We start from the raw sequence: 25,637 nt of genomic DNA, 5'->3' as shown, positions 1-25,637 counted from the left end.
TATTTAAATAACATATTAGTAATAAGCACATTGTATTATTATTTTCCACAGTGTTTATGAATTCAGGCCCTGTCATAAATAAGTGATCTAGATTCAACAGTCCGATTAAGAATGTGGTTTACCCAGTCTATCAAATGATGAGAGTCGTATTCGGATATCCACATTAAGTCTCACTGGCTAAATCCGATTACAACGATCTGGTATCGAAATGATATTACAGAAATCGCATAAATCGAACGTCTGTATTGAAACAATGCTGCGCACATAAATTCCTATGATGGAGTAACAGGAAATAACTGCCTAAGAAAAAGTGAGAAATATGTCTACTAGCAGCAATGTAACGTAATTATAACCCATATTTATGTGATGGAAATACTGAATCGAGCAATGCACATCTATTTCAGTGGTGGGAAGGTGCATCATATCGGATTTGCTGATTACATAATAATAATAATAATAATAATAATCCCGTGGGGCCGATAGGGGAAACCCTCCCCCACATGGGTGCTACCGAAGAAATCAAATACTTGGGGTGAACCAAATACTAACACAATCCTCATCGACTACTCAATCCGTTGAACTCAAATTCCACGCACGTCTGAGTTAAAACCACCGCTACACTGGTCACCGTCTGTTAGCTCAATAAGCTCGGCTGAAAATATTTTCATCCAAAGGCTTCAACAACCTCTGGTCCTGTCCGGTCCTGGAATCACCCAGGCCAAACCAATGAAACACAAGCAAACATGGACTGTGCGAACTGTCGACAGGCGGATTCTGGGAAGTCCAGGTTAGCACGGCAGAGAATATTGAAGATCTGTTGTAAATATCCCTACAAGCAGAAAACATGCGTTTGAAAACTACACGCCGCGCAGGATTAGCCGAGCGGTCTCAGGCGCAGCAGTCATGGACTGTTCGGCTGGTCCCAGCGGAGGTTCGAGTCCTCCCCCGGGCATGGGTGTGTGTGTGTTTGTCCTTAGGATAATTTAGGTTAAGTAGTGTGTAAGCTTAGTGACTGATGACCTTCGCAGTTAACTCCCATAAGATTTCACACACGTAAGAACTTTTTTTAATAACAAATCATCGATACATTGATCCAAATACGAAAACTAAATAATCTCACATAATAAATCGACCGACAAAAAATTCTCATCATTGCTCTTCACGAACCACGACTAACTGACAATGAAACCTTGCATTACGAAAACCATTGCATGTTCAAGAGTAAAATGCAACAAAAGGTAGCGAAAGGCGTACCAATCTTCGGCATGGCATTTCTCGTACACAGATCTATCATCAGTTCTGTCAAAGAAATCACACCCATCAACAATCGACATATGACTATGATCATTCAGAGCCCCAGTAAAATATAAACACTCATCAATTCACATGGCCCCACCAACATCGAAAATAAGAGAAACACCAAAAATGTCGAAAACTTCTGGAACACACTCGAAAATACTAGGAGCAAAATTCACCAAGATGACGTGAAAATACTAAAAGGAGACTTCAACACAATATTTGGGACAGAAAAAACCTGTAGAAAAATCATTGGTACAAATTAAACAGACTGAAACGCTTAGACCAACGGCACACGTCTGACTGATATTTGCCAACAATTCAACCACAAAAGGATGTCTTCCCACTTTAGGGAAATACCATTCCTCAGGTAACATGCTTGGCTACCTGGTGCAAGCTGATGTGGTTCGCCTTTCTAGACTCACTGAAAGCCAGATTTTTAATTCTTTTGTAGCTGAGCTACAATCAGGCAGATACAAATCAGTAAGGGAATCGTAAGATAACGCTCGAGCAAAATTCGTCTTGGTACTTTCAGTAACCCTTAGTGTCAGAGCGGAAACCTTACGGTACTGCCAATTTCATAATGCCACTTTTGTTTTCTGCCGACATATTTTTTGTTTTTGTGAATACATAATTTTATCTATGAAATGCCACATTTTCATAATACTTGCGAATGATACAGGAAATGAAGTAAATACAGATGTTTTCAAAGTCAAAAGTCGGTATTATCCTACTAATTCGCGTTAAAATAGGATCAATCGTCTTACAGACACTTAATGCTTCGCTACGGTCTGGAACTGCGCGACCACTACGGTTGCAGCTTCGAATCCTGCCTCGGACATGGATGTGTGTGATGCCTTTAGGTTAGTTAGGTTTAACTAGTTCTAAGTTCTAGGCGATTGATGACGTCAGAAGTTAAGTCCCATAGTGCTCAGAGACCTTTGAACCATTTTTGAACTTAATGCTTTATTAAGATAGACTGCCGTCGTGATGTTTCCGTAGTAAGCTGAATTTAATTTGCATTAGTAAAGCGAATATTTTATTTGGATTTTCCATTAGTTTACTAAACGCAACAGTAATCATCAAAGAGAGATTAATCAGCAACTGAATTTCCGTTCACGATATCTACAACAATCTGATAATGCTACATTTGTTTACAAATTCTACGCTCGTAGAAACCTACTTGTTTTAACGATGTCATTAAACCATAGTAGTTTTAAGAGTATTTTCGTCTAGAAATGAATTGCCTTGACGATTGATCGATGAAGAGCGGGAAAGGTAATATTTTACGAATATATGACGAGAGGGACAAGGGCCTGAGAGAGGACTTCCCTATCAATACAAGTGTCTGAGAGACGACTTTCCTATAAATCTCCTGGACAGTTTTGTTTCTCAAATCAACAGAGTGAGTTATTATGCAGTTGCACAGGTGATGTAGTTTTGTTGCTCGATTTTCTTACACTGCGACCGAAAGGTGTCTCAGTTGTTGACAACAAATTCCAGCGGTGTTGTACACAGCCCTTGGGGCAGAATTAGTAGCCCAAAACACACTTTTGGAGCTATTAAATGGAAAATATTATGTTCACACTACTCTTTGCCCTAGTCTACGTCTTTTGGTGGGGCTCAGCCTTGCATTTCTTCTTAGGAAGTTAACGATAAAGGCATCATAACATGTCACCAGCAACAGTACTGCAAAGGAATGCTCAATGAGCGACCTGATGACGTTCAATAATAGTCACTCCGTTGATTTTTGTTGTTTCGAATTAGAGCACATAGTACTCCTACACCAGACTTCTGAACTTAGCCTGTTGTATGCAAATGTCGCATGATGGTAAAATGGTAAAATGTCACATATATCAGTAGTCGAGACTTCCTTAATGTGGAAAATCATTCATGCCAGAAGGATCTTTGTTGAAACAAGAATATCTTTTTCTATCGTATTTTTCCCAAAAGCACTCGCTCCACGCACAGTTCAAATCTTTCTAGTTGCTTCCTCTACATTCACCCCTCTGTTATACCAAAAGTAAGCTTTGAGTTGCAGATGTTACACCTTTTTCCACTTGCGACTCAATTTTACAGTGCTTAACCGTAGTTCATGATTTTCAAGTATGTAAAATCCAATGCTTAATTGCAAGATGATAACTAGAACTTCAAATTCGGAAATGGCATTGACACATACTCTGTCCGCGTCGCGCCGCGTTCACCTGGGCGAGCCGGATTTCAGGCGGCGGGTGGCGTCTGGCCGGTGGCCGGTAGCCGCTGCAGCACGAGGAAACGCTCGAGCGTAAGCTGTTATGTTCGCGACGCAGCCACGACCTGTCCTGCGGAATCGTTTATGGAATACTTGTTATTGCGAGTGGGTAGAATGTTAAGGGAATTGTCTTCTATGTTCAATCAGACTCATAACTTTAGACCGAAATGTGGTAAAAAAAAAAAAAAAAAACAGCTGGACGCGAACATGCGACTCTAAAAGTTTATAACGCACGACAATAACCGCAAGACCACGGGCTCACTCCATCCATATCACCTCGAAAGTAAACAACACTTCCTCCTAACATTTCCGCATCTTACAGCGTTGCCAGGCTGTGCAGACTTAGAGGTGTCAGGGGCGGTCAGTTTTATTGGCCACCTTAAGTGAACGACTCGGACTTGGTCTCTGTGGCGGCCGGCCGGCGGTCAGTTTTTGTGTCTAAGACTGTACATGCAGTGATCTCCTTCTGTATCACTATCAGCTTTTAATGACATTATAGTAGTCCAGATTATTATCAGAAGTGATCAAGCAGAAACGTCATTAATCCGTCTGTTCCTCCGACTATACTAACCAGGTATCGCAGTTTCAGATTCCTCGTACCAAACAATTACTTTACCTATTCATTACAGATACTTTATCCCGAACAAGCTCCTCTCCGTTGTTCGTCGGTATACTCTTACTTTTGGATGAGTTGAGCATTTATGGTCCTTATCTCAGTTCCTCTTGTTAGAACTGACTGTGCACGCTATTTAGACAGTTAACATTTCTAGCACACTGGAATTTACATTTGAATGCAGCAATTAATTTTAAAAAAATGATGCTTCAAAATATTGGACATTTCCACTTTTTTAGAGATATTAAATCGTGCTGCGCCTTTTTTATGGGACAGAGTAAGAGAAAACGTATGTTCAAATGGCTCTGAGCACTATGGGACTTAACATCTGAGGTCATCAGTCCGCTAGAACGTAGAACTACTTAAACATAACTAACCTAAGCACATCACACGCATCCATGCCCGAGGCAGGATTCGAACCTGCGACCGTAGTAGTCACGCGGTTCCGGCCTTAAGCGCCTAGAACCGCACGGCCACCGCGGCCGGCAGAAAACGTACATATGTATTTGGAGTAAAGAACATGCTCCTCGTAAGGCAGCTTATTGCTAAATTTTGCGAAAATGTATTCCACAGTGTATACCTAGCGGTGCTTCTCTCTTTGGCTTAACTATTACACTTCGATCATCAGTGATGAAAGAGCTCTTCTTCGTGCTCTACACATGGGCAGAACGACCAGCGGACGCGATTAAGACATCATCTATTACTATTTTCTTATTTTACAGCATCCAATATTAAACAAGACATTGACATGTACTTACGTCCTTTATGTTGGTGCTGATGAACACCACGTACACACAGCAGCTTCCCAGTTGTAGCACTAACATGAAGCCGTTCACAACATGCCTGAAATATGTTTGGAGCATTAGAGACAATATCAGCACTTTTACAGTGTTAGGAATAAAAAGATTTGTTTTTTCTCCTGTACTTTTATGACTATCCAACCAGTGTTTGACCTATATTTTCAACAGTGTCTTGAAATTGTCATGCCAACATGAATTGCTTTCTGTAGATTCGTTATTCTCTTGCGTATGTTGTGAATTCTGTAAGTCTCAAATGCTCCCGTTACAATTTGTGGCAGGAATTCGTTTTTCTGTGCTGATGTCAAATAAGTTAGTTCACAACGTCAGTAACTGCTGGACGAGACCAGGGCCCAAGAGGCATCAACCACCGTCCCCTCTGTTTAGACAGACAAAACGTAAATGTACGAATTAGTAAGTTACTGTCATTTGGGCGAATGAGTGGGTGGTGTGTAACGAATTCGTTGTAGTGAAATAATTAACTGTCCCCCACTTCCACTTCTGTCCCATTAAGTGTGAAGTCTATAGCATTTATTCAAATTAGTAGTACTGTTGCCAATAAGGGTAGGAAAGCTGCTTCAGAAGTCTTGGAGCAATAAAAGGGGCATCAATTTGGGCCGTTATGCAGAGGGATACCAGGATTCCTGAAAGCCTAATGCCAAGGATGGATCACATAATGTGCGCCCGCTGCTTTCGTCAAAACGTGACCACGTCTTGGCAACTTCGTGACATACTTTGCTTTGGTTTGGGTAAGGTAACAGTGGGGGTGGTACTTTCAGGTTAGCCCTGCTTTAGTTGGCAGCCTGAGCTAGGTGGTGGACAAGCCGCTCAACAAATTAGAAAGAAGAAACTATTAAGTCGCCACTGTCTCATTGTTTACAGTTACTCAGTCGCTCTCAGTCAGTCTGTATCGATACCGCCGCGCCTACATACGAGCAGTTTTTCCGTGAGGTGAGACCTTCTCATCATAACTTTGCCTTGCTGTATACTCCATCCTTTACACTACTGCTTGGGGTGCCTAACAGTAGCAAAGCTGTTGGTTCTAGGTTTTATTATATATATATATATATATATATATATATATATATATATATATATATATATAGTGTGCGCGCGCGTGCATCAGTATATAGTTCATTTAATTTCAAGGCATTCCTTTCCCACAGCTAGGTACTTATGTAAATATACCTAATTTTTCTACTTTAGCAGGCGTTTCGACTTGTCAGCTGTTGCGTGTTTTCAAATGCCTCATACTTGTGTCCTGCCAGTCTTGTTCCGATAGACCTTTGCTTTCCATGGTTTTGGCTATGGTCCTCCTCCACATTGCCCACGGCCTCCCTCGACTCCTTGTCCCTGGCGGAGACCAGATGAGCAAACACTGCGTCGATCGTTGTTCTTCTATCCATCGGACGTGTCCATACCACCTCAGTGTTCGAGCATCAGTCGTATCTGTCACTGGTTCCACAGCATCACTCTCCATTCTTACATACTCACCGCTCAGTCTATCCAAACGAGTTGCTCTCATGTTCCCCCGTAGCCCGTCCATTGCGACAGCCTCTATTTCCCCGCTTCTGTGTACAACACTCAGAGTCATACGTCAGAATGCTTTAAATCACAGCATGTAGCACTTCTGTCTTTATTCGTCTGGACATGTACAGATACCATTTAATGACCTAATAGCCACCATCGTTCGACGTTTCCTGTGGGAAATGTCCACGTCGCACTGTCCAGTCTTGTAGATTAGTGAACCAAGATATTTTTACAAATTTTCACGTTTCTCAACCGGCCAAACTCAAAATCCAATTCCTCGCCTTGCCCGTTTCCAACAACAAAATATTCTGTTTTAACCACATTCACTCTTAGCCCCCAGTGCTTATGAGTATTAATTAATTTTCTCGTTTGATACATGGCAACGTCCTCATCCAGAGCCATAAGTACTTGATGGTCGTCAAACAGTAATAAATGTAACCTTTCATGCTGTACTGCCACTCCGAAACTTCTGCAGTGTCTATTCCAATAATCAAGACCAATTTCTAAATACAACATAAATAAGGCTGCTGACATAGAACACCCATGTCTAAATCATTTTCTTGTTTTAAGACTTTCCGATATCTTGAATCAACCCTCACAACTGCCTCGCACTGGTGTTACACCCTATTAATGCACCATCCACTCCAACTTTAATATGAATAACCTAGTTCCGGTAGGTCAGTTTCAACTACGTTCTCATTGATAAAGGCACGAATAATATCTTTTTACTTGTCTTTCTATCATAAATACAGTTTTTTATTGTGTTGAGTAACGGCAGCGGGAAGGAGATACCTTATCTTTTCCAGGTCACGATCAATAGGACATCCACTATCATCAAAATTAAGAACATGAACATCTCCAGAAAGTAGGCAAGGAGGTCTGAACTGTTTGTGCAAGGGATAAATTATATGTCTGTGAATTAATTTCATGCGCATGGCAACAGCTTCTTGAAAGACTATACCTCTCCCTCCGGAAACGCGCTGCTGCTACGGTCGCAGGTTCGAATCCTCCCTCGGGTATGTATGTGTGTGATGTCCTTAGGTTAGTTAGGTTTAAGTAGTTCTAAGTCTAGGGGTCTGACGACCTCAGATGTTAAGTCCCATAGTGCTCAGAGCCATTTGAACCATACCTCTCCTCCTCTCCCCCTCCCCCACAGCCGCTCCTCTCCTACAACCATTCGCCTCCTCATCCCCGCCATAGCGCAACCTGAAATGTTTACTGCAGGCTCGGGTATTTCATAAAACGTAGTTTTCTCAATTTTGTCCCTGATTCATCAACCAACATTGTAATAACTTTTTTATTTTCATTTATCTTTTCATATGTTAATTAAAACCATTCCATTCGTTCTTCGATTGTCAAATACAAAGACCTTCAATTCCCGTTCTGTGGTGTCTGGCTTTCTGATCATTAATTTACAGGAGACCATCAAATAACAGGAATAACGAGAAAATTATTCCTTGAGGAAGTTTTCATATCTACTGCTAAAGTATTGCGTTAGCACCTGGGCAAATACCTAACATAGTTTGTGTGGTATTTGCAATCACCTTGTGCTTCTTTTTATTTTTATTTTCATGTAGTCGAACATTAATTTCAGATCGCGTTGCTACTCGCTAGATGACCACAGTTTACGTGCAATAAACAGATTTCGTTTTGCGTATTATAATGGAGCAATACGGTTGCCTTGCCAGCGTCAGATATTTCAGTATTTCAAATGAAAATACGAAGAATACTGTGAGAGTTTCTTTTGAACCAGCAGAATCAACGTTTACCCAAACTGTTTACTGGATAAGTATTTTTCTCCAGACTGGCCTGGTTGTATACCTGTACGATCTTAAAATATTCACAAAAGAAAGCACACAAAGTAGTTAACTACACATGACTTCAGATTGTCTCATCATGGTGGGACAAATGAAATTACATCTGCTGTGAGAGACTATTTAAATCCCTTAGCGCTTGATCTAATGAAAGAAGGTGAAGAAAATCTCAGATTAAAACTCCACAGCGATGGCAGTTGGTATGAGCTACACTGAAAGCTCAAATGTATTTAAAGGAATTTAGCATTGTGTCCTCATACGTGGGCATATCTATTTGCTCCTGACAGAGTTTTTGGCCGTACAGAAAAATAACTAAGGAAGCACGAAACATATTTAAAGAGAAAAAATGTCGTGTGGCACCAGGGCAGGACCGAGAGCAAATCTCTCAATTGGACGCCATTTCGGCCACTTGTGGTCATTTTGGGAAAGTTTGGGTAGGTTAAAGTTTCTGGTAAAGACTGTTATAGTTACAATCTGAGATCGATCTCGAAAGGTATAACGAAAGCCAAACATCCTTTTACGACGTATGAGGCAAGAGTGCTGCAGTGTGTGAAACCTAAGACAATGCCTTTTTCAAAATACTTACTTTGGTTCATCAACAGACGTTGAGCTTCTAAAACGTGGAAAGAGAAGTGCTTCAATAATGTTTGAAGCATCTCAATTTTCGTCAGTGAATCACGTCAGCAAAAATAAGGGTAATGACGTGAAGAAGTTGACGTCCTATTTTGAAAAGGATTTAGAGGAAAGTAAAGAGTTCTATTTAAAGTAGCATACGGAATGATAATGACACTACAAACAAAATTTTGTATTATGAAGAATCTTTACATTAAACAGAACTTTGTTTCACTAGTGGTTTGGATTTCATACAGTTATTATATTAAAATATGTATTATTGTTTTAGTTGTCATTTTAACGCATCACCTAGATTTTCATAACAGGTTTAAGATCCGAGAAACAGATTTTATTATTGTGAAAAATTTCTCTTCATATTTTAGCTTACAAGAAAAAATATAAATTTACTAATACGTTGTTAAGTTCTTATTTGATAGTATTTAGAAAATGTAATAAACATAAAAGCACTTAGAGTTTAAATGCTTAGAATGTATATTTATAATACCTAGCTTAATACAGTAGCTACACAAGAAACTTGCATAAAAAGTGGATATTTTTAGTTTTGTAAAAATTTGTAATTTTTAACTTTTTTCAATAAAGCTTGTTAGTGACGAATTTCAGTTATTCCTGCATGGACGACCAGTATTCTTTAAATTTTTTGAGTTATCGATACTGAGTATAGCTAAAACAGTATACCTAAAAATGCTCCTGCTGTAAAATTTTGTAAATAGTGTCTGTTTTAAAACAGTCCTCAATTTTAAAGAGGAGAGAGGACAGAGGTGGACTGATAGCACGGGCAAAAGATGGTATAAGGAGAGGAGATAGCGTTGCAGGAAATGGAATGAGTTGGAGGAGTGGTAAAAAGAAACAAGATTGCATAAAGATGTACAGAGAACTTTCGAAATAAATAAAAAGTGTCAAACAAGGTGACCATCTCTGACCCTCTTCAAATGAAACTTGATAAAACTCTAAGAATTTAGGGTGAAAAAATAAAATAATATCAAATATCACGAATAAACGTGAAAGTTTTCTGAGTACGGTAGCACGTCACATTGTAAATAACTATCACTAATGAAACCGTAGTATATACAGTTGAAGGTCATAGCCGTGGCCGAAACGTTGGTTTAATTGGTGATAGTTGTTTACAACATGACGCGGTATTATAACCAGCAAACTTTCATGCTAACTGACTCTGGCTTTGGAATCTGACTCAATTATGTCACCGATAAAGGTTACCAAGAATGATACAGGTTATTGAAATATTTCGAATTGCATTTGCAGGTAAAAGAAGAAAAAGTATTTCAACGAGATAATAAGGAATTACCAGCATGTATTCGACCGTGACTTTTTTCAAAAGAACTATCTTGGTATCTGGCGTTGGTGATTTAGTAAAACCACAGAGAAAATGAGTCAAGCTAATGAACCCATCTTCACCAGAATACGAATCCTGTGCATTGCTGTTGTGGTCTTCAGTCCGAAGACTGGTCTGATGCAGCTATCCATCCTACCCTGTTCTGCTCAAGCTTTTCATTTCTGAATAACTACTTCAAACTAGATCGTTTTGAACCTGCTTGCTCTAGTCAATTCTTTGTCTTCTTGTGCATTTTTTACTACCTCCAATACCATCCGTTACCAAACTATCGATTTCTAGATCTCTCGGAATGTGTCCTGTCAACCGATCCATTCCTTTGCTCAAGTCACGTTATAATTCCTTTTAATCCCAATCCGAATACCTGTCATAATTACCCATCTAGTCTTCGGCATTCTCCTACAGCATCACATTTCAAAAGCTAATATTCTTTTCTTGTATGCACTGTCTATCGGCCATGTTTCACTTTTGTGTAAGATTACACTGCAGGCAAATACTTTCAGAAAAAACTTTATAGCATTTAAATTTATGTTCCGTGCTAACAACAAACTTCTCTTTCTCAGATTTGTTTTTCTTACTACTGACAATCTGAATTTTATATCCTGTCTACTGTGGCCAATGTCAGTTAGCTTCCTGCCAAAATAACAAGAAGCATCTACTACTTTTATTGGCTCATTTCCTACTCCCATTCCCTCTGAGTCGTCTGACGTAATTTTACAGTCTTCAAAATGACTCTGAGCACTATGAGGCTTTACATCTGAGGTCATCAGTCTTCTAGAACTTAGAACTACTTAAACCTAACTAACCTAAGGACATCACACACATCCATGCCCGAGGCAGGATTCGAACCTGCGACTGTAGCGGTCACGCGGTTCCAGACTTTACAGTCTCCATTTAGTTTCGGTCATGTACGTTCCATTGAGCTGATCTTCCAAGTCCTTCGCCATCTCTGACAGAAATAAGAGGGGCGTTCAATAACTAGTGCAACACATTCTTTCCCGAAAGCCGGTTGGTTATATTCAGGATCCCAATACGCCATGTTATTTCCCATTCTTTATTCTCCAAAACACAATTTTTCAATGTAACGTCCATTCAATGCGACGACTTTACACCGCCTAACTGGGAGGGCTTTATGCCCGAGTGGAATGACCCTATTGGTCGACGGCGGCGCCAACGTCCTGTTGCATCAGTAACCTCCCCATCATCCACGTTTTGCTTCCCGCGAAGTGCATCCTTCATTGGGGCAAACACATCGAAGTCGGAAGGTGCGAGATCCAGACTGTAGGGTGGATGAGGAATAACAGCCCTATGAAGTTTAGTAAGCTTCTCTTTGGCAACCAGTTTCAGCGTTTTAGTATGCCACCTTCAGGCCCCTGACCGACGTGTGGGAAGATTCACCCTCGGTTGAGATCAAAACAGAGGCCAGTAGATTTTTGCTATAGTGAACAACCATCATCTGCCGACCGATGAGTGTGTCCTCCCGTTCCAACGTTGCAGTCTGCAGTCTTCAGTCGTGGTCCAGAGGCCAGCGCTGCTGCTTCTGGATCACGGGGTCCCGGGTTCGACTCCTGGCAAGATGGGGGATTTTCTCTGCCCGGGCATGAGTGTTTGTGTTGTTCTCGTTATTTCCTCATCATCATTCGTGACTGGCTACATTGGATTGTGCACAAAAATTGGACTGTGTAAAAACTGGGGCTTTGTACGGGCGATGATCACCGCGCAGTTGAGTGCCCAACAAACCAAACATCATCATTATCATCATCAACATCCAACATTGCAGAAATCACAGCTTCGTGCGGACGGCCGGCACGAGGGAGACCGGACAGGTTTGCACGACCTCCTTGCGATAATGACAGACGCCTCGCCCAACAACTGACCGCGCCTTTGTTCATTGACAGGTCTCCGTAGATACTCTGTAAGCGCCTGTGATCATCTGCGATGCTCTGAGTTTCCGCGAGAAGAAACGAAATGACGTCTCTCTGCGTGGAGCGCAGGCTCCATTTTGAAAGCTACATATAGCGGTAGGGGCTCAAGAGGAATTATTCCATGATGTCCCACAACAAATGCAACATTTTTTTCATTGGAAATTAGCCGAGATAAAAAAAGTGCTGCATTATTTCTCGAAAGCCCATTGTACAATGGCGCTGACAGATCCCAAAAATTTAATTTTTTCTCTGCAAACTCCCTTCTCAAGCACTGCTTCCCGTTCACGCGCTCAGACTCTTGCAACTACATTCTGGTTTCTTTACAAGTTGTAGGTAACACTTCGCGCACTGCAGATACCCCACATGCTTTCAGAATTTCAAAAACGTATCCTACAAATGTTATGAGGGTCATTCAATAATTAAAGAGACAAATTGGTCTGGAGAAAAAAGAGTTTATTTTTACAAAACAATACTTTTCACTTGAACATTTATGCACTTGTTCCAACGGGATACAAGCTTTTTTTATTCCGGCTGCAAAGAACTCTTTATCTTGATGTTCGAACCAATTTCCTACAAACTTTTTCACGGCCTCGTTTTCCTAGAACCTCTTCGCACTTATTGCCTCTTTCAGTGCACCAAACAAATGGAAGTCACTACATGCTAGATCAGGACTGTAAGGGGGATGAGGCAGTACTTCCTAGCCCATTTTGTCTATGGTTTCAATGGTTAGTTGACCAATATCAGGACGTTCGTTGTCTTGCTGGAGAGTCAAACCTCTCCTTGAGATCCACGGCGTCTCTCTCTCATGGCTGTCTAAAAGCAAATCCGAGTAGTATTGGCTGTTCATTGTACACGGATCTTCAAGATAAACACAAAAAAACTGGACCTTCAGCACCCCCAAAACACCACCAGAAAGACTTTTTCTGTTGCTTGGGTTTTGAATTTTACAATTTATGTTCACTGGTTTCTCGCCTTCAGCAAGTAAAAAACGAATAACAGGACGTTTTTTCAACTAATGTGGGCGTTTCAAGCGGACTCGCCTTCTTGTAATGTATTTCTGAGGTTATAAACAAAACAATGTTGATACATCAACTGATCAGGGCTCATGCCAGTGATGCCAACTTAAAGTCACAAAAGTTCCAAACTTAACCTACTAACAGTTTTTCCCCAGACGAATTTGACTCTTTAATTATACCCTGGTACAGAAGACATCATTTTGCACACAATAAATAAATTTTGAAAGGTAAAACGAGTATGGTTATTTTTGGCCCGCCCGGTTGGCCGTGCGGTCTAATGCACGGCTTTCCGGGCGGGAAGGAGCGCCTGGTCCCCGGCACGAATCCGCCCGGCGGATTTGTGTCGAGGTCCGGTGAACCGGCCAGTCTGTGGATGGTTTTAAGGCGGTTTTCCATCTGCCTCGGCGAATGCGGGCTGGTTCCCCTTATTCCGCCTCAGTTACACTATGTCGGCGATTGCTGCGCAAACAAGTTCTTCACGTGCGCGTACACCACCATTACTTACTCTACCACGCAAACATAGGGGTTACACTCGTCTGGTGTGAGACGTTCCCTGGGGGGGGGGGGGGGTCCACCGGGGGCCGAACCGCACAATAAACCTGGGTCCGGTGTGGGACGTCGGAGGGTTGAAGTGGACTGCGGTAGTCGTCGTGGGGTTGTGGACCACTGCGACTGCGGCGGGGACGGAGCCTCTCTGTCGTTTCTAGGTGCCCGGTTAACATACAATACAATACATACAATGGTTATTTTTGATGGCCGTTCATGTTACAGCAACGTGATGTGAGAAATTTCTAGCACTCGACATACGTCCACAGAGTGACATGAGGTGCCTCACCCGGCGTAAGGCGCCACAGGGCGCAGGCAGCGCGGCCCATCCTCCAAGGCCGCCACGGCCGTCTCCTGGTAGGTAAGGTTGGGTTCGCGACGCCGCCTGCTCAGCTCGTATTGCGCCTTCACCAGCATGTGCATGCAGTAGGTGCACAGCACGCCCACGAACAGCGTCCCGATCACACCGGTGACGTAGCCAGAGTGCATGAAAGCGTTCGGCACCGCCATGATGCCCGTGCCCAAGCTGCCTTTGAACACGTGCACCAGTGCCGCCAAGTATCTGTAATCATTTATGGTCCTATTTTAGAACAAGATTCCTAGTTTAGCTTCTTAGTTTCTGATGTAAGGTACCAACGAGAAGAAGACGTACACAATAGATTAAGTAAACACGAGATGATGCGTGGTACAATAAAAAGAACACTTATGCTATAATCGCTACACCTGTTTTGACATACGACTGAGGGTCGTGTACAGTAAGACACTAAGGCAAAATGTGCATAAAAGCCACTGAAATGAAATTTATGTGGGGCATGAAAGGTTGCAGTCTGAGGGATCAGATAATAAATGAATACATCCGAGCTGAGCTGGTACTTTGTTCAGATAGTAGATAGATAGATATTCAGCGATCACAGGCCCTGCAGACCACTCGCTACTTCCAGAAAATGCCTCCATTCCTTCCTGTTTTGTGCCCGGTTCCTCTAGGTGTCTTCAATTCCCAGGGCTGTTAGGTCCTTCGCCAGGTCGTCCATCCGGCGCTGCCTTGGTCGTCCAATGGGGCGTTTGGTGTTTGGTTTCCCCGCTAGTCCCATCTTCACCTGTCTTCCATCTGGCATACGGGCTACATGGCCCACCCATTGTATTCTTTTGCTCTTTATCTTCTGTAGGATAGTTGGTTGTAGCATCAGCAGGTAGATTTCCTCGTTTTCCTCCTCCTCCATTCTCCGTTATCTATTATTATAATCTCTTATTAAAATAATCGAGAGTATAATGGCTAGGACATATCGATAGAATGTCAGAAGGAAGGCTAACAAAGCAAGTAGTGAACTATGAACCACAAGAGAATCGAGATCCCTGAAGGCCACAGGAAGTAGGTATTGCAAGTGCCGTAATCCGATTTCCCAGTGGAAGACGAGTCGAACTGCGCGAACATGCGTCTCGGCTTAGCCATAGATACTCGACAGTTGCTGAGAAACGACGGTCGAAGTTTTCGACGTAATTTAAATGTCTTGTGGAGCGGAATTGTGTCATACGAAATGGTGGCATACCGGCTAGTTGCAGCTTCTCTCTTTTGCGCCCTGTGTTTGACACAAGATTATTGTTTTCATTTATTTTACTTTTTATCTTTTCATTTATCTATCCATGTCCGTAGCAGGCTACGACACGAATGTTTTTTGTCGTGTTACAGGATATATGGGCGTTAATTTACTGATAGAAGTACAACTACAAGTAAACAACTACAAGTAAACATTATTATGTAGGCCCTAATATATGTGTTTATGCTATTTTCGGGTGTTACAATCTTTTAAATTTCTCATATCGATATATTTCATTCTTATATCAATTATTACATTAATTTTTATGTTTTATTCTTCTGTTTATTCGACAAGAAGGCTTGGTGCATTCCCTTCGATGATTCCGATCGCAGACAGATTCGAAAGGTAGAAACTACTAACAGCACGACCATCGTGCAAAGGTAGGTTTGCCACCGTAGTATAAATCTAACTCTGGAAAGAAACGTCGTTAAGTCTGCTGAAGAGTTCACCCACTGACAATAATTCAGCAGCACACCATCCTTAACGTGTCACTTTCCAGGAAACCGGCGCTTGCATTGAATTATGAATCGAGATACACTACAGGAATTTCACCGAAAACAATTTCAAATAACTTTCGCATTCACGTATTGTTGTGTTTATTTCATTCACCAGGGATAGAATTAGTAGACGATTAAGTACAAATTTATGTCAATAAGCATTGAAAAATGCGTGTACTAATCTTGTACGGAAGCGGATAGATAAATGAAAAACGAAAATAAAGATAATAATAGGGTTTCTAAGACGGGGCGTAAAACTGTGCCATCGCTTCGGTTGTACCATTTATTCCATAAAAGGCACATGAAACACTTAGAAGAATTTGACCGTCATCTTCTCATAAACGATCGAGTATCTACGTATAAGCCGAGACATGTGTTTGCTTATTTTAATCCCTCTTCCACTGAGCCAAGTTTCTGGGTAATCGGGTTATGGTACTTGCCACGTTCTCCTCGTAAGATCCCAACGGGCCAAGAAACTACTGCTCGAAGTTAAGAAGAAGAAGATTATTATCATTTTGAAGGACGTGCAGTTTGACGCACAGGTTACTAGTTTGCGAAACAGAGGGGTCACATAGACCCAGGTCGAATTCGCGTTGCAGATTATTAACTGTCGGTACTGTACACTGGCCAGTCTAAGTGCGGTTCATAGGTAGATTTTCATTCTCGTTAGAAAATATGGTATTTACTGGGCTTATACTAAGTCTCTACCTCAGAAAAAGCGATAGCATATGGAATAAAGGTTACACCACTCCCAGACAGATGGTGCACACGATTTCCCTCCGTTAGGTAACTGTTGACATTGGCAGGAGGAAGGACGTCCAGCCGTGAAGTTAAAACGAAGTATATTTCAACTATATGAGGTATCAAGTTAGCTGTGAAAGGATACATATACTAACAAAATTTAGAAACCTGCATGGCAATATGGTAATACCAGACGAGAATTCTTCTCTACAAACTGCAGGCAAGATGAGGCGAAATTGGTGCTATATTTAAGAAGCTTAGAAGAATATCCCAACAACCAACACCAGTTATTCGAAGCAGCGTAATGTGAAAGACAGTTTGAGACCTTTAGGGTACTGTGTAATAAAAAGAATACCAATGAAATTCAAATTTTCTACTTTTTTAAAAACATTTGTGGTTCTAAATTAAATCATGTTAAAATGAAGTAAAATAAATGTTAGACAACTTAAAAATTTAAAAAAAATCATGAAATATCATGTAGGCATCAGAAGTACTTACGAGATAGGCTGGTCGATGTTACGTCTTAAGTGTGGGTCATACTCGATGGAATAGGCACTGACCTTGTGCCTGATGCTGCAAGAGAAATAACTGAATTACAGGTATGTCAAACAATATTGTCAATATATGTAGCTCTCAGACACCAGATGTAAGAATTAAAGACCGTTGGCAAGATACGGAGGAAACATTGGAAATTTAAATAGTACAGTACCATCGATGATTGGGTTATTAAAGAAAGGGCTTAAGCTCAAGCTCGACTTCCACGAGTTATAATAGAAAGAGGAAGAGAGAGAGAGAGAGAGAGAGAGGGAAGGAGGGAGGGAGGGAGGGAGGGACGGAGGGAGGTAGGAAGGATAATTGAGTGAAGATGCAATTATGCAGTGCGTGGAAACGATAAAGAGCGCTAAGCAATTTGGAAATACGTGAACAGATTAATAGTAGGAGGGGGAGGCCAAAGATACAAGGAGAGAACTTATTAGTGACTGAGAATATGAAATGATTTCATGTGAAAAATGTATCAGCATGTCAGAAATTGGATGAATAAGAAATTAAAGACGAAGAAATGAGGACTGGTAGGTCACAAGTAGAGAAAGCTGCAGGAGAAAAGTGTGAGAGAATAAGTGTGAGAGAGAAATATGTGATATTCGTGTAGGAAGTAGTGTAGCTGCATGGTAAGTTAGCATGGGCTGAATATAACAATCAGGATGAGGAAAAAAGAGGCAATCAGGGAGGACGAGAGAAGGAGGTAAGAGGTATGCGGTGGTTTAATACCGGCTGTTGACGAATGTGTGCTAAGTTCAAACTGTAAAAATGTGGACGATGAAGTTTAGCAGTCAGCGCTTCGATTCCGATGGACCCACTTTCACTGGTAATATGTTTATTAATCTATTTTCTTATCTCTCGAACAGCAAACACATTTCTAGTTTTTATGGCACTGACGTTCCTATGGAATTTTAATGTTGCAGATCGCATGCAATTTTGGTAAATATATTTCTTCAGATTTTTCTGCCAAAATGCGTGATTTCACATGGTTGTATCATCGTGATCGAAGTATGAAAATGTGTCAATATCTTTGGAATGTACCATATTGGTATGGTTCTAAGAAACTTTTCAAAACGGGTTAGAGAGTTGCTTGTGTTGTCTTTTTCCTACTGTTAACAGCTTGCCGTTAATGGCTGCTCATTCAGCTATATTACACACGATCTGTTAAGCAGTCCAGTTTTGCGAGTACATAACGTACTAAGTCGTTACTGGACTTCTCTCCTATAAGAATGACAAGATTTCTTCTATCGGCGTACTTCCAAGAAAGTCAATGATAAGAGCATCCAACAGGATCTATTTTTGTAAATTAGAACAATATATCACTATTATCACTGATGAAAGGGCTCCTAGTATAGTGCACTATTGCGCTATTTAGCCAGTTCCAGTCAGCCACGATGCTGGAATGGGACCATACCAGTATAATGATTATTTGCTATTTCAAAGCTGGTTTAAGTACAGTTGGTTCCGTCATTTGAAAGTTCTTTTCCTTCCACGATTGTAGTATTCTGTGATTCAAAGAATTAGCTGTGAAAAACATTCTTTTGGAGATGAAAGTAGCTCTAGATCTTAAGAAGAAAACATAGTAGTCACACCAGCTTCTTCTCTTCTAACCGAAATGAACGTACATAATAATAATGTATATTTTCTTCGCAGGAAGTGGACAGCTCGACACAATCACATTCGAAGCAGAAAGAATAGTAACAAAAAATTGCTGTATTTGAGGTTTACAAGTGGCTCCAGGCGAGCGATCAGTCATGACAATATACCTATAAACAGGCGACCAAAACAAAGGCATTTCTTGAAGATTCTCGGATCAAGATACATCTCACAGCCAAAATCTAGTCCCACGTTCCCAAATTCGAATTAAACCTGGAGGCATCGATCAGAACCCACGGAATCAGCGATTGTGGAATAATTTCATGAACAATCATTTAGAGTGAACTTTGTACTTTTAGATCATTGTGAAGCTCTCCGTAGCTAACCGTTATCTTTTTATGAAAGTCAATGTCTGGAGTACGTCTTTTAGTTAAGGGTAATGAAACGGAAGTAGAAAATAAATTACTATTTCAGGAAAAATCAATTACACCGATGAAAAGTCCTTGATATAATGATAACCAGCAGTTTTTCTGAGACAGCCTGAAACTTGCTAATTTATAATATGCAGATCAATTTTCTCTATTACCTTCCTACTGTGTAACATCAACCATCTATATCAGTCAAACCCTCTATGAATTCTAGCGGCAGCAAATTGTTTAAAATCCACGAGCATTCGATCGAGAACTCATCGACCGTTGCTATGTGGTGACTGCTGCTGTTCTTACATAGCTGCGCTACCACCCATGACGTCGTTGGTGACCACTCCAGGGCCACATAATGTAATGTTTTAAATAATTACTATTAAAAACAGTCTTGATCACAATTTATTTTATAAGGTGACCGGTTTCGACCACTGCTGTGGTCATCTTCAGACCATTGAGTGGAAACCCCTTTCTGTTGGGGGTTTCCACTCAATGGTCTGAAGATGACCACAGCAGTGGTCGAAACCGGTCACCTTATAAAATAAATTGTGATCAAGACTGTTTTTAATAGTAATTATTTACACTTTTATTGATCACTGCTGTTCCCATAATGCATTCAAAAGTAATGTAATGTTTTGACGGCAAGGCCACCACGACCGCTTTCAACATTCTGATGGTCGGGTCCCAAATTGTGCTTAACGGCAAACCACTGTCTTCAATGAGGATACTTTCAGAAATTTTTACCTCGATCGTTTCTGTCGTGACGGTGTCCGAGAAATAATTTGCCTGCTTAGTAATCGATATTTCGACGATATTTAAAACTCTCGACGTGACTGGAAGATCGAGAGAATTTTATAAGGCTATACTACCGTGAAACCATGCATTCATATATCAGCCATTTGTATAACACTGCATATATGAAATACAAGCAACCGTTTTACTGGAGTATTTACTACTGTACGGAGTACTAATGAAAATGGCGTAAGGGATAATACAAATACAAAATACATACTTACTCCTACGGAGCATACTACTTTAATTTAACGTGTGCTAGATTTGAATTTACTGGCTGGGGCCTCGCGTTTGTGTCGAAGATTGGCATGTCGCAGCCAAGCGTCCAGCACGTCAGCCAACATCGCTAGGATCCATTGTTCTTCCTGACTGCGTCACCGAAATATCTTCATGAACACGTTGACGTTTACCGTCGTTGACTGAACCAAGGTTCTCGGGGAAGAAGTCAAGATCAGGGGCGAGAAAATAAACTGGGCAGTGACGTTGCAATCCAACTGTTTGCTCACAATGATACGTTTTTATACAACGTTCACATAGTCAGCATATTTAGAATTTGAAAGAACATTGGATACGACTGATTTCAATTCCACGAATTTGTATCTCTGAGCACAACTCAGCGAGTTTTGGAACTGGCTGTCAGCACTTACTTTTCTTACCCTTGGACCTATGAAGACAATTTCATACTGTCTAATGTAATATCAATAAATAAAATTGGAATCGTGAATATGTGCATGATTATTTGTAACTCTTAATTTACTTACCAAGTGAAAAACTGTTCCGCCAAAGCTTTAGGTTCCCAAAATCTTCTCTAGATGCAACAACACGATCCAAGTGCTGTTAATGCAGTTAACAATTACAGACCGCGCCAACGACTCAGGGACACCAGCATCAAAAGTGAAAAGTTCACATGCAGATTTTGCGTATGTTGCTGTTATTGGGGCCAGAATATTCTTCGTAACAAGAGGGCACAGTTAAGTCAAAGGGCAAAATGACCCCTTTTGACAAGAATTGCACTAGAATGTGTATTAATGTACACAAAAATCATATGCCAACGATGGTTTGATTGGAGTTCCAGTCATAACACCAGGGTAATTTATGGCGTTGCGTGTAAAATAATAAAAAACATGAGGCAAAATTTCAGAGAAAGCTTGTTGAATGAGAAAGAAAACTTCGTTGATATCTTTTAGAGCAAAACAGTTTTTAGAGACACTGCCTTTTGTAGTGCTTGTTCGATGGTAAAATATGATACCAAATTATTATTATTATTGCTAAACTGTTAAGGTTTTTCGCATCCTCCAGCTTACCTGCTATACGGGGGAGGTTTATCGGACTCCGGCGTCGCTTCTGCACCGATGTCATCGAGGGCGTCCCGGTCGCCACCGGTGAAACTGACGACGGAGCGCTTCCCCCTGTCATTGGCCGTTGCGAACCCCTGAGGATGGAGACCGGCAGAATTCAGTAGCAACCTTAGCCTACTGTACACACACACACACACACACACACACTGTGTCCCACTTGTCTGGGATAACAGAACTTCCCTACCCGTCTGCTCTTTGGAAGCGTGCTCAACTGTAAGACTAATAATCCGGCGCAAGTCTTAAGTGGTTTTCGATAAAACTGTTGTACGAACAAATATACTAGAGGGTGTGGGGGTTGGTGTTATAAAACACATAGTAAAATAATGAATAAATGAAGGCACGCTAATTAGAGTGTATATGATTCGAAATCACGATGTTATATGCAGAATAAAATACACTAAAAATAAAATGAGGGGGATGGAAGGATCTAAGGCATTACTAAAACGTTTAACAGCCACTTAATTGTGGATGACGAAGTATACATTGTAAAATGACAAATAAAAGACATGTTCTTAATGAACACAGAATTTTGGGGAAAACAAACACCGCGCGATGGCCAGCTTCGAGCAGTAAACTGGGCTTCTCGGCCCGAAGTAGAGGCTTAAAGCCTTCCAGGAAATATCTGCTTGCAACTTGAAGTCGATAATTTGAAATGTAGCTATCGTTTTTCCCTAAGTGTTTGAAAATTTCGTGCTCTACCCATAACTCTATTGTTCGGTCTTTTACTTCTTTGTGTAAGATTGCGGCTTCCTCTAAGTCCTTCGGAGTGTGACCAGGAATAAGTAGATGTTCTGCAAAGATGCAACTGTATGCATTACTATCTTTCTTTCCTAACAGATGTAAGCCATATGACTTTAATGGCACAGTCGGCACATGTCATTAGATCTGTACTTGGCATACTTACGCTCTGTACGTTCCGATGGTTCGTTTTATATGTGTTTCAGGTGGCATATTACTCTTGCACGATCCATTGTCAAATGTGTGCTATTTTAAAAAGTTTTATGGGAAAGCTTTACAGAAGAGATATACTACTTTTAAATAATGTAGTTTAATGGTGGTTAAGTGGATGACACGCACATGTGCTAGACACAGTCAACGACTTCACATTGGATGTAGATAACATGTGGTTCTACGTGAGAATGCTTAACTAAAATTGTTTGTAAACATTTCCTGTAATTTTGTTTCTATTTTGCACACAATGTTTGTACAATACCTTCTGAAGAAGACACTTTTAAAACTATTGAAATCATGGTCAAGGTATTTCGCAGCTAGTTGGCTGTTATTTCCAATCAATTGAAGCTTTTGCATACACATTTGCTCAAGCACAGGCACGTTCAGAATCTTGATATAATTATAAGTTAACAGTTTTCGAATTCTTTCCTTCACTTGTACTGTGAAATCTTACTTCTTGTCAAATTCTGATTCCAGGTCAACTGAAAGTGCCCCATAGGTCTTGATGAATGAGTTTACGAGTACTGGAACTTACAGGATGGAGGAAAATCGTGACACGAAATTTTAACCTTGGATAGCTGATGCCAGTAGGAAAAAAAATTACTAATGTTGTGCAGGTCGACAACGCACGATTTTTAAACTATGGGAACTTGGCACCACGCACTCCATTTGGCCGTGGGATTGCCCTGTTGCCGTTCGTCGGTTGACGAGCAGCGCTATGGTTCACACATACAAATGTCCCTCGCCGCGTCACTGCCTCAACGTGATACGCACACTTGTCGAATAGGTCTTGCTGTTCGTCTCCAACTCACGTCAGAGGCGTTCACACGTAAGCTTCGCTTCGGAGCGCACGCACGTCACCTGTGATTTAGTCATACAGTAAGCATGGCGGCAGACTATTTGTTTGAGGAACCACGGCATATGGTTTTTTTTATGGACTAGCCGACGGTAATGCGCATGCATCTCGACGGTTGTATGAGGAACGGTACTCAGCAAGACACCACCCACACCCGGAAACATTTACAGCAACTGAAACTTTCTGGCAGATTAAAACCGTGAGCCGGACCGTGACAGCAATTCACCGGCGACTTGGCGAAATAGACTCTTTAGCGGGATACAAATGGTTCAAATGGCTCTGAGCACTATGGGACTCAACATCTGTGGTCGTCAGTCTCCTAGAACTTAGAATTACTTAAACCTAACTAACCTAAGGGCATCACACACATCCATGCCCGAGGCAGGATTCGAACCTGCGACCGTAGCGGTCACGCGGTTCCAGACTGACGCGCCTAGAACCGCACGGCCACACCAGGCCGGCTAGCGGGATACCATAGTGATGTTGGAAGACCTCGAGCACGACGGGATACCGCATCTGAAGAGACTGTTCTCGAGCTCTTCGAGGAAGCACCTACGACTAGTACTCGAGCGGCTCGACACGACATGGGTGTTACTCATCGGTTAGTCTGTGTGGTTCTGAGCGACGAGGGCCAGCATCCATTTAGTTTCCACCCTGCCCAAGACCTAAATCTTGTGGCGGACTATGAACACTGGGTAGGGTTTTGCCATTGTGTTGTTTACCGACGAGTGCACCTTCCATCGGGATGGCCTTTACAACTCTCGAAACGTTCATTACTGGTGAAGGGAAAATCCGCACGTCACCTACGTCCACGGACACCAGGAACGAATTTCACTCAACATTTGGGCAGGCATTATTAGTGGCCATCTGTCTACCTCCTCGACTTACCGGGGCAAATTACCTTCACTTTTTGCAAGAAACTCTATCCGGCCTGCTGGAAGATGTTCCCCTGGAAATTCGGCTATGCATGTGGTTGCAGCACGATGGAGCGCCCGCACTTAACAGTGGTGATTTGCGCGGATATTTAAACGAATTCTTCGATGGCCGGGTAATTGGCAGAGGTGCTCGTGGGACATGGCCCCCGCGATCACCAGACCTCACGCCACCGGGTTTTTTCCTGTGGGGATTCTTCAAGGTTCTAGTTCACGCACCCGGACGCGAACCATCTAGAAACGAAGTCGAACTAATGGACCGCATTCATCATGCTGTCAATCACATCAGGGCAACGCCAAAATCTTTGAAAGATTTCGGCAAAACACCGTTCGACGTTACCAAGCTTGTGTCGCATCTGCTCTAGCATTAAGTAAACAATGTCCTAGCTACAAAAAAAGGCACTTTTTAGGGCCGACACAATTTGTAAAAGAGTTTCTGTACGAGAACTTACAGTTGTTGACGGATTTGTTCCCAGTACGTCTTATCATGAAACTACATTGGATGTGTGGGGCCCCTGGTGAATCCGTCCCCAGGCTCCCAGTGGCTGGTTCGCGCGCTACCACCGAGAGTGCGGGCAGCCTTGGATGCTCCGCGAACTCCAGTAGGCAAAGCATTCGCGGTCATGCGTTGTTCACATGGCTCTAAGCACTATAGGACCTTACGTGTGAGGTCATCAGTCCCCTAGATTTAGAACTACTTAAACCTAACTAACATAAGGACTTCACACACATCCATGCCCGAGGCAGGATTCGAACCTACGACCGTAGCAGCAACGCGGCTGCGGACGGAAGCGCCTAGAACCGCTCGGCCACAGCGGCCGGCATGCGTTGTCTAGAGCATCCCTCAACAGGGCAGTCCCGTGGCTAATCGGATCGCATGGCGCCAAGATTCCATAGTTTAAAAATTGTGCGTTGTCGACTTACACAACATTATTAATTTTGGTTCCTACTGGCATCAGCTACCCAGGGTTAAAATTTCGTGACACAGTTTTTCTCCATCCTGTGTAATATAAATGGCCGTATCTCTTGATTTCATCGATTTACAGCCTTAAATTTTTCACGTCGCCAGGGGACCGTAGAATTTAATATGTAACATAGATTTAAACTTCGTAACCCTATATGTTCCTGAGATAAAGGGGTTTTGACAGTCGGACAGACAGACGGACAACAACGTGTTCATATAAAGGTTCCGTTTCTACCGACTGATGTACGAAACTCTAAAATATGCCCGTTATTGCCGATTGTTAAAGCTGTAAGTGGCCAGAAAGGATTTCAATGCCCATCAACAAAAATTTTTGATCATTTGTCGAGTAACATAAAATGTCTGACACGCAGCAAAGAAGTTTAAATCTAGTCTAAAATCACATCTTCTGAACAACTCTTTCTGTTCCAGTGACAAACCTATATTTAAAAAGTGGTAACCCGTAAACAAAGAAAACAACTGGTTTTTAAATATTGTTGCATGAAGAGCGTTGAAAATTACTACGTTGATTAACATTGAAACTTATAACATATATATATATATATATATATATATATATATATATATTGTGTAAACCGATTCGTTACATTTCATCTCGATACAAAA

At 41.6% G+C, this 25,637-nt stretch overlaps 1 protein-coding gene across 1 annotated transcript in view; it reads right to left on the bottom strand.

The window, feature by feature from the left end:
• The window catches only part of LOC124795909 (proton-coupled amino acid transporter-like protein CG1139), a 98,481-nt gene that overhangs the window by 55,015 nt on the left and 17,829 nt on the right, over window positions 1–25,637 (bottom strand). Inside the window, exons 2-5 of the mRNA XM_047259989.1 lie at window positions 21,257–21,384; window positions 17,101–17,175; window positions 14,059–14,331; window positions 4,919–5,003 (exon numbers count right to left, since the gene is read on the bottom strand). Coding sequence (XP_047115945.1) covers window positions 4,919–5,003; window positions 14,059–14,331; window positions 17,101–17,175; window positions 21,257–21,384 — 561 coding nt within the window. The remainder of the gene's footprint in view (window positions 1–4,918; window positions 5,004–14,058; window positions 14,332–17,100; window positions 17,176–21,256; window positions 21,385–25,637) is intronic.

This window comes from Schistocerca piceifrons, chromosome 4 (genome assembly GCF_021461385.2).
Source record: "Schistocerca piceifrons isolate TAMUIC-IGC-003096 chromosome 4, iqSchPice1.1, whole genome shotgun sequence".
Lineage (NCBI taxonomy): Eukaryota > Metazoa > Arthropoda > Insecta > Orthoptera > Acrididae > Schistocerca > Schistocerca piceifrons.
This window is presented reverse-complemented; position numbering and strand designations above follow the sequence as displayed.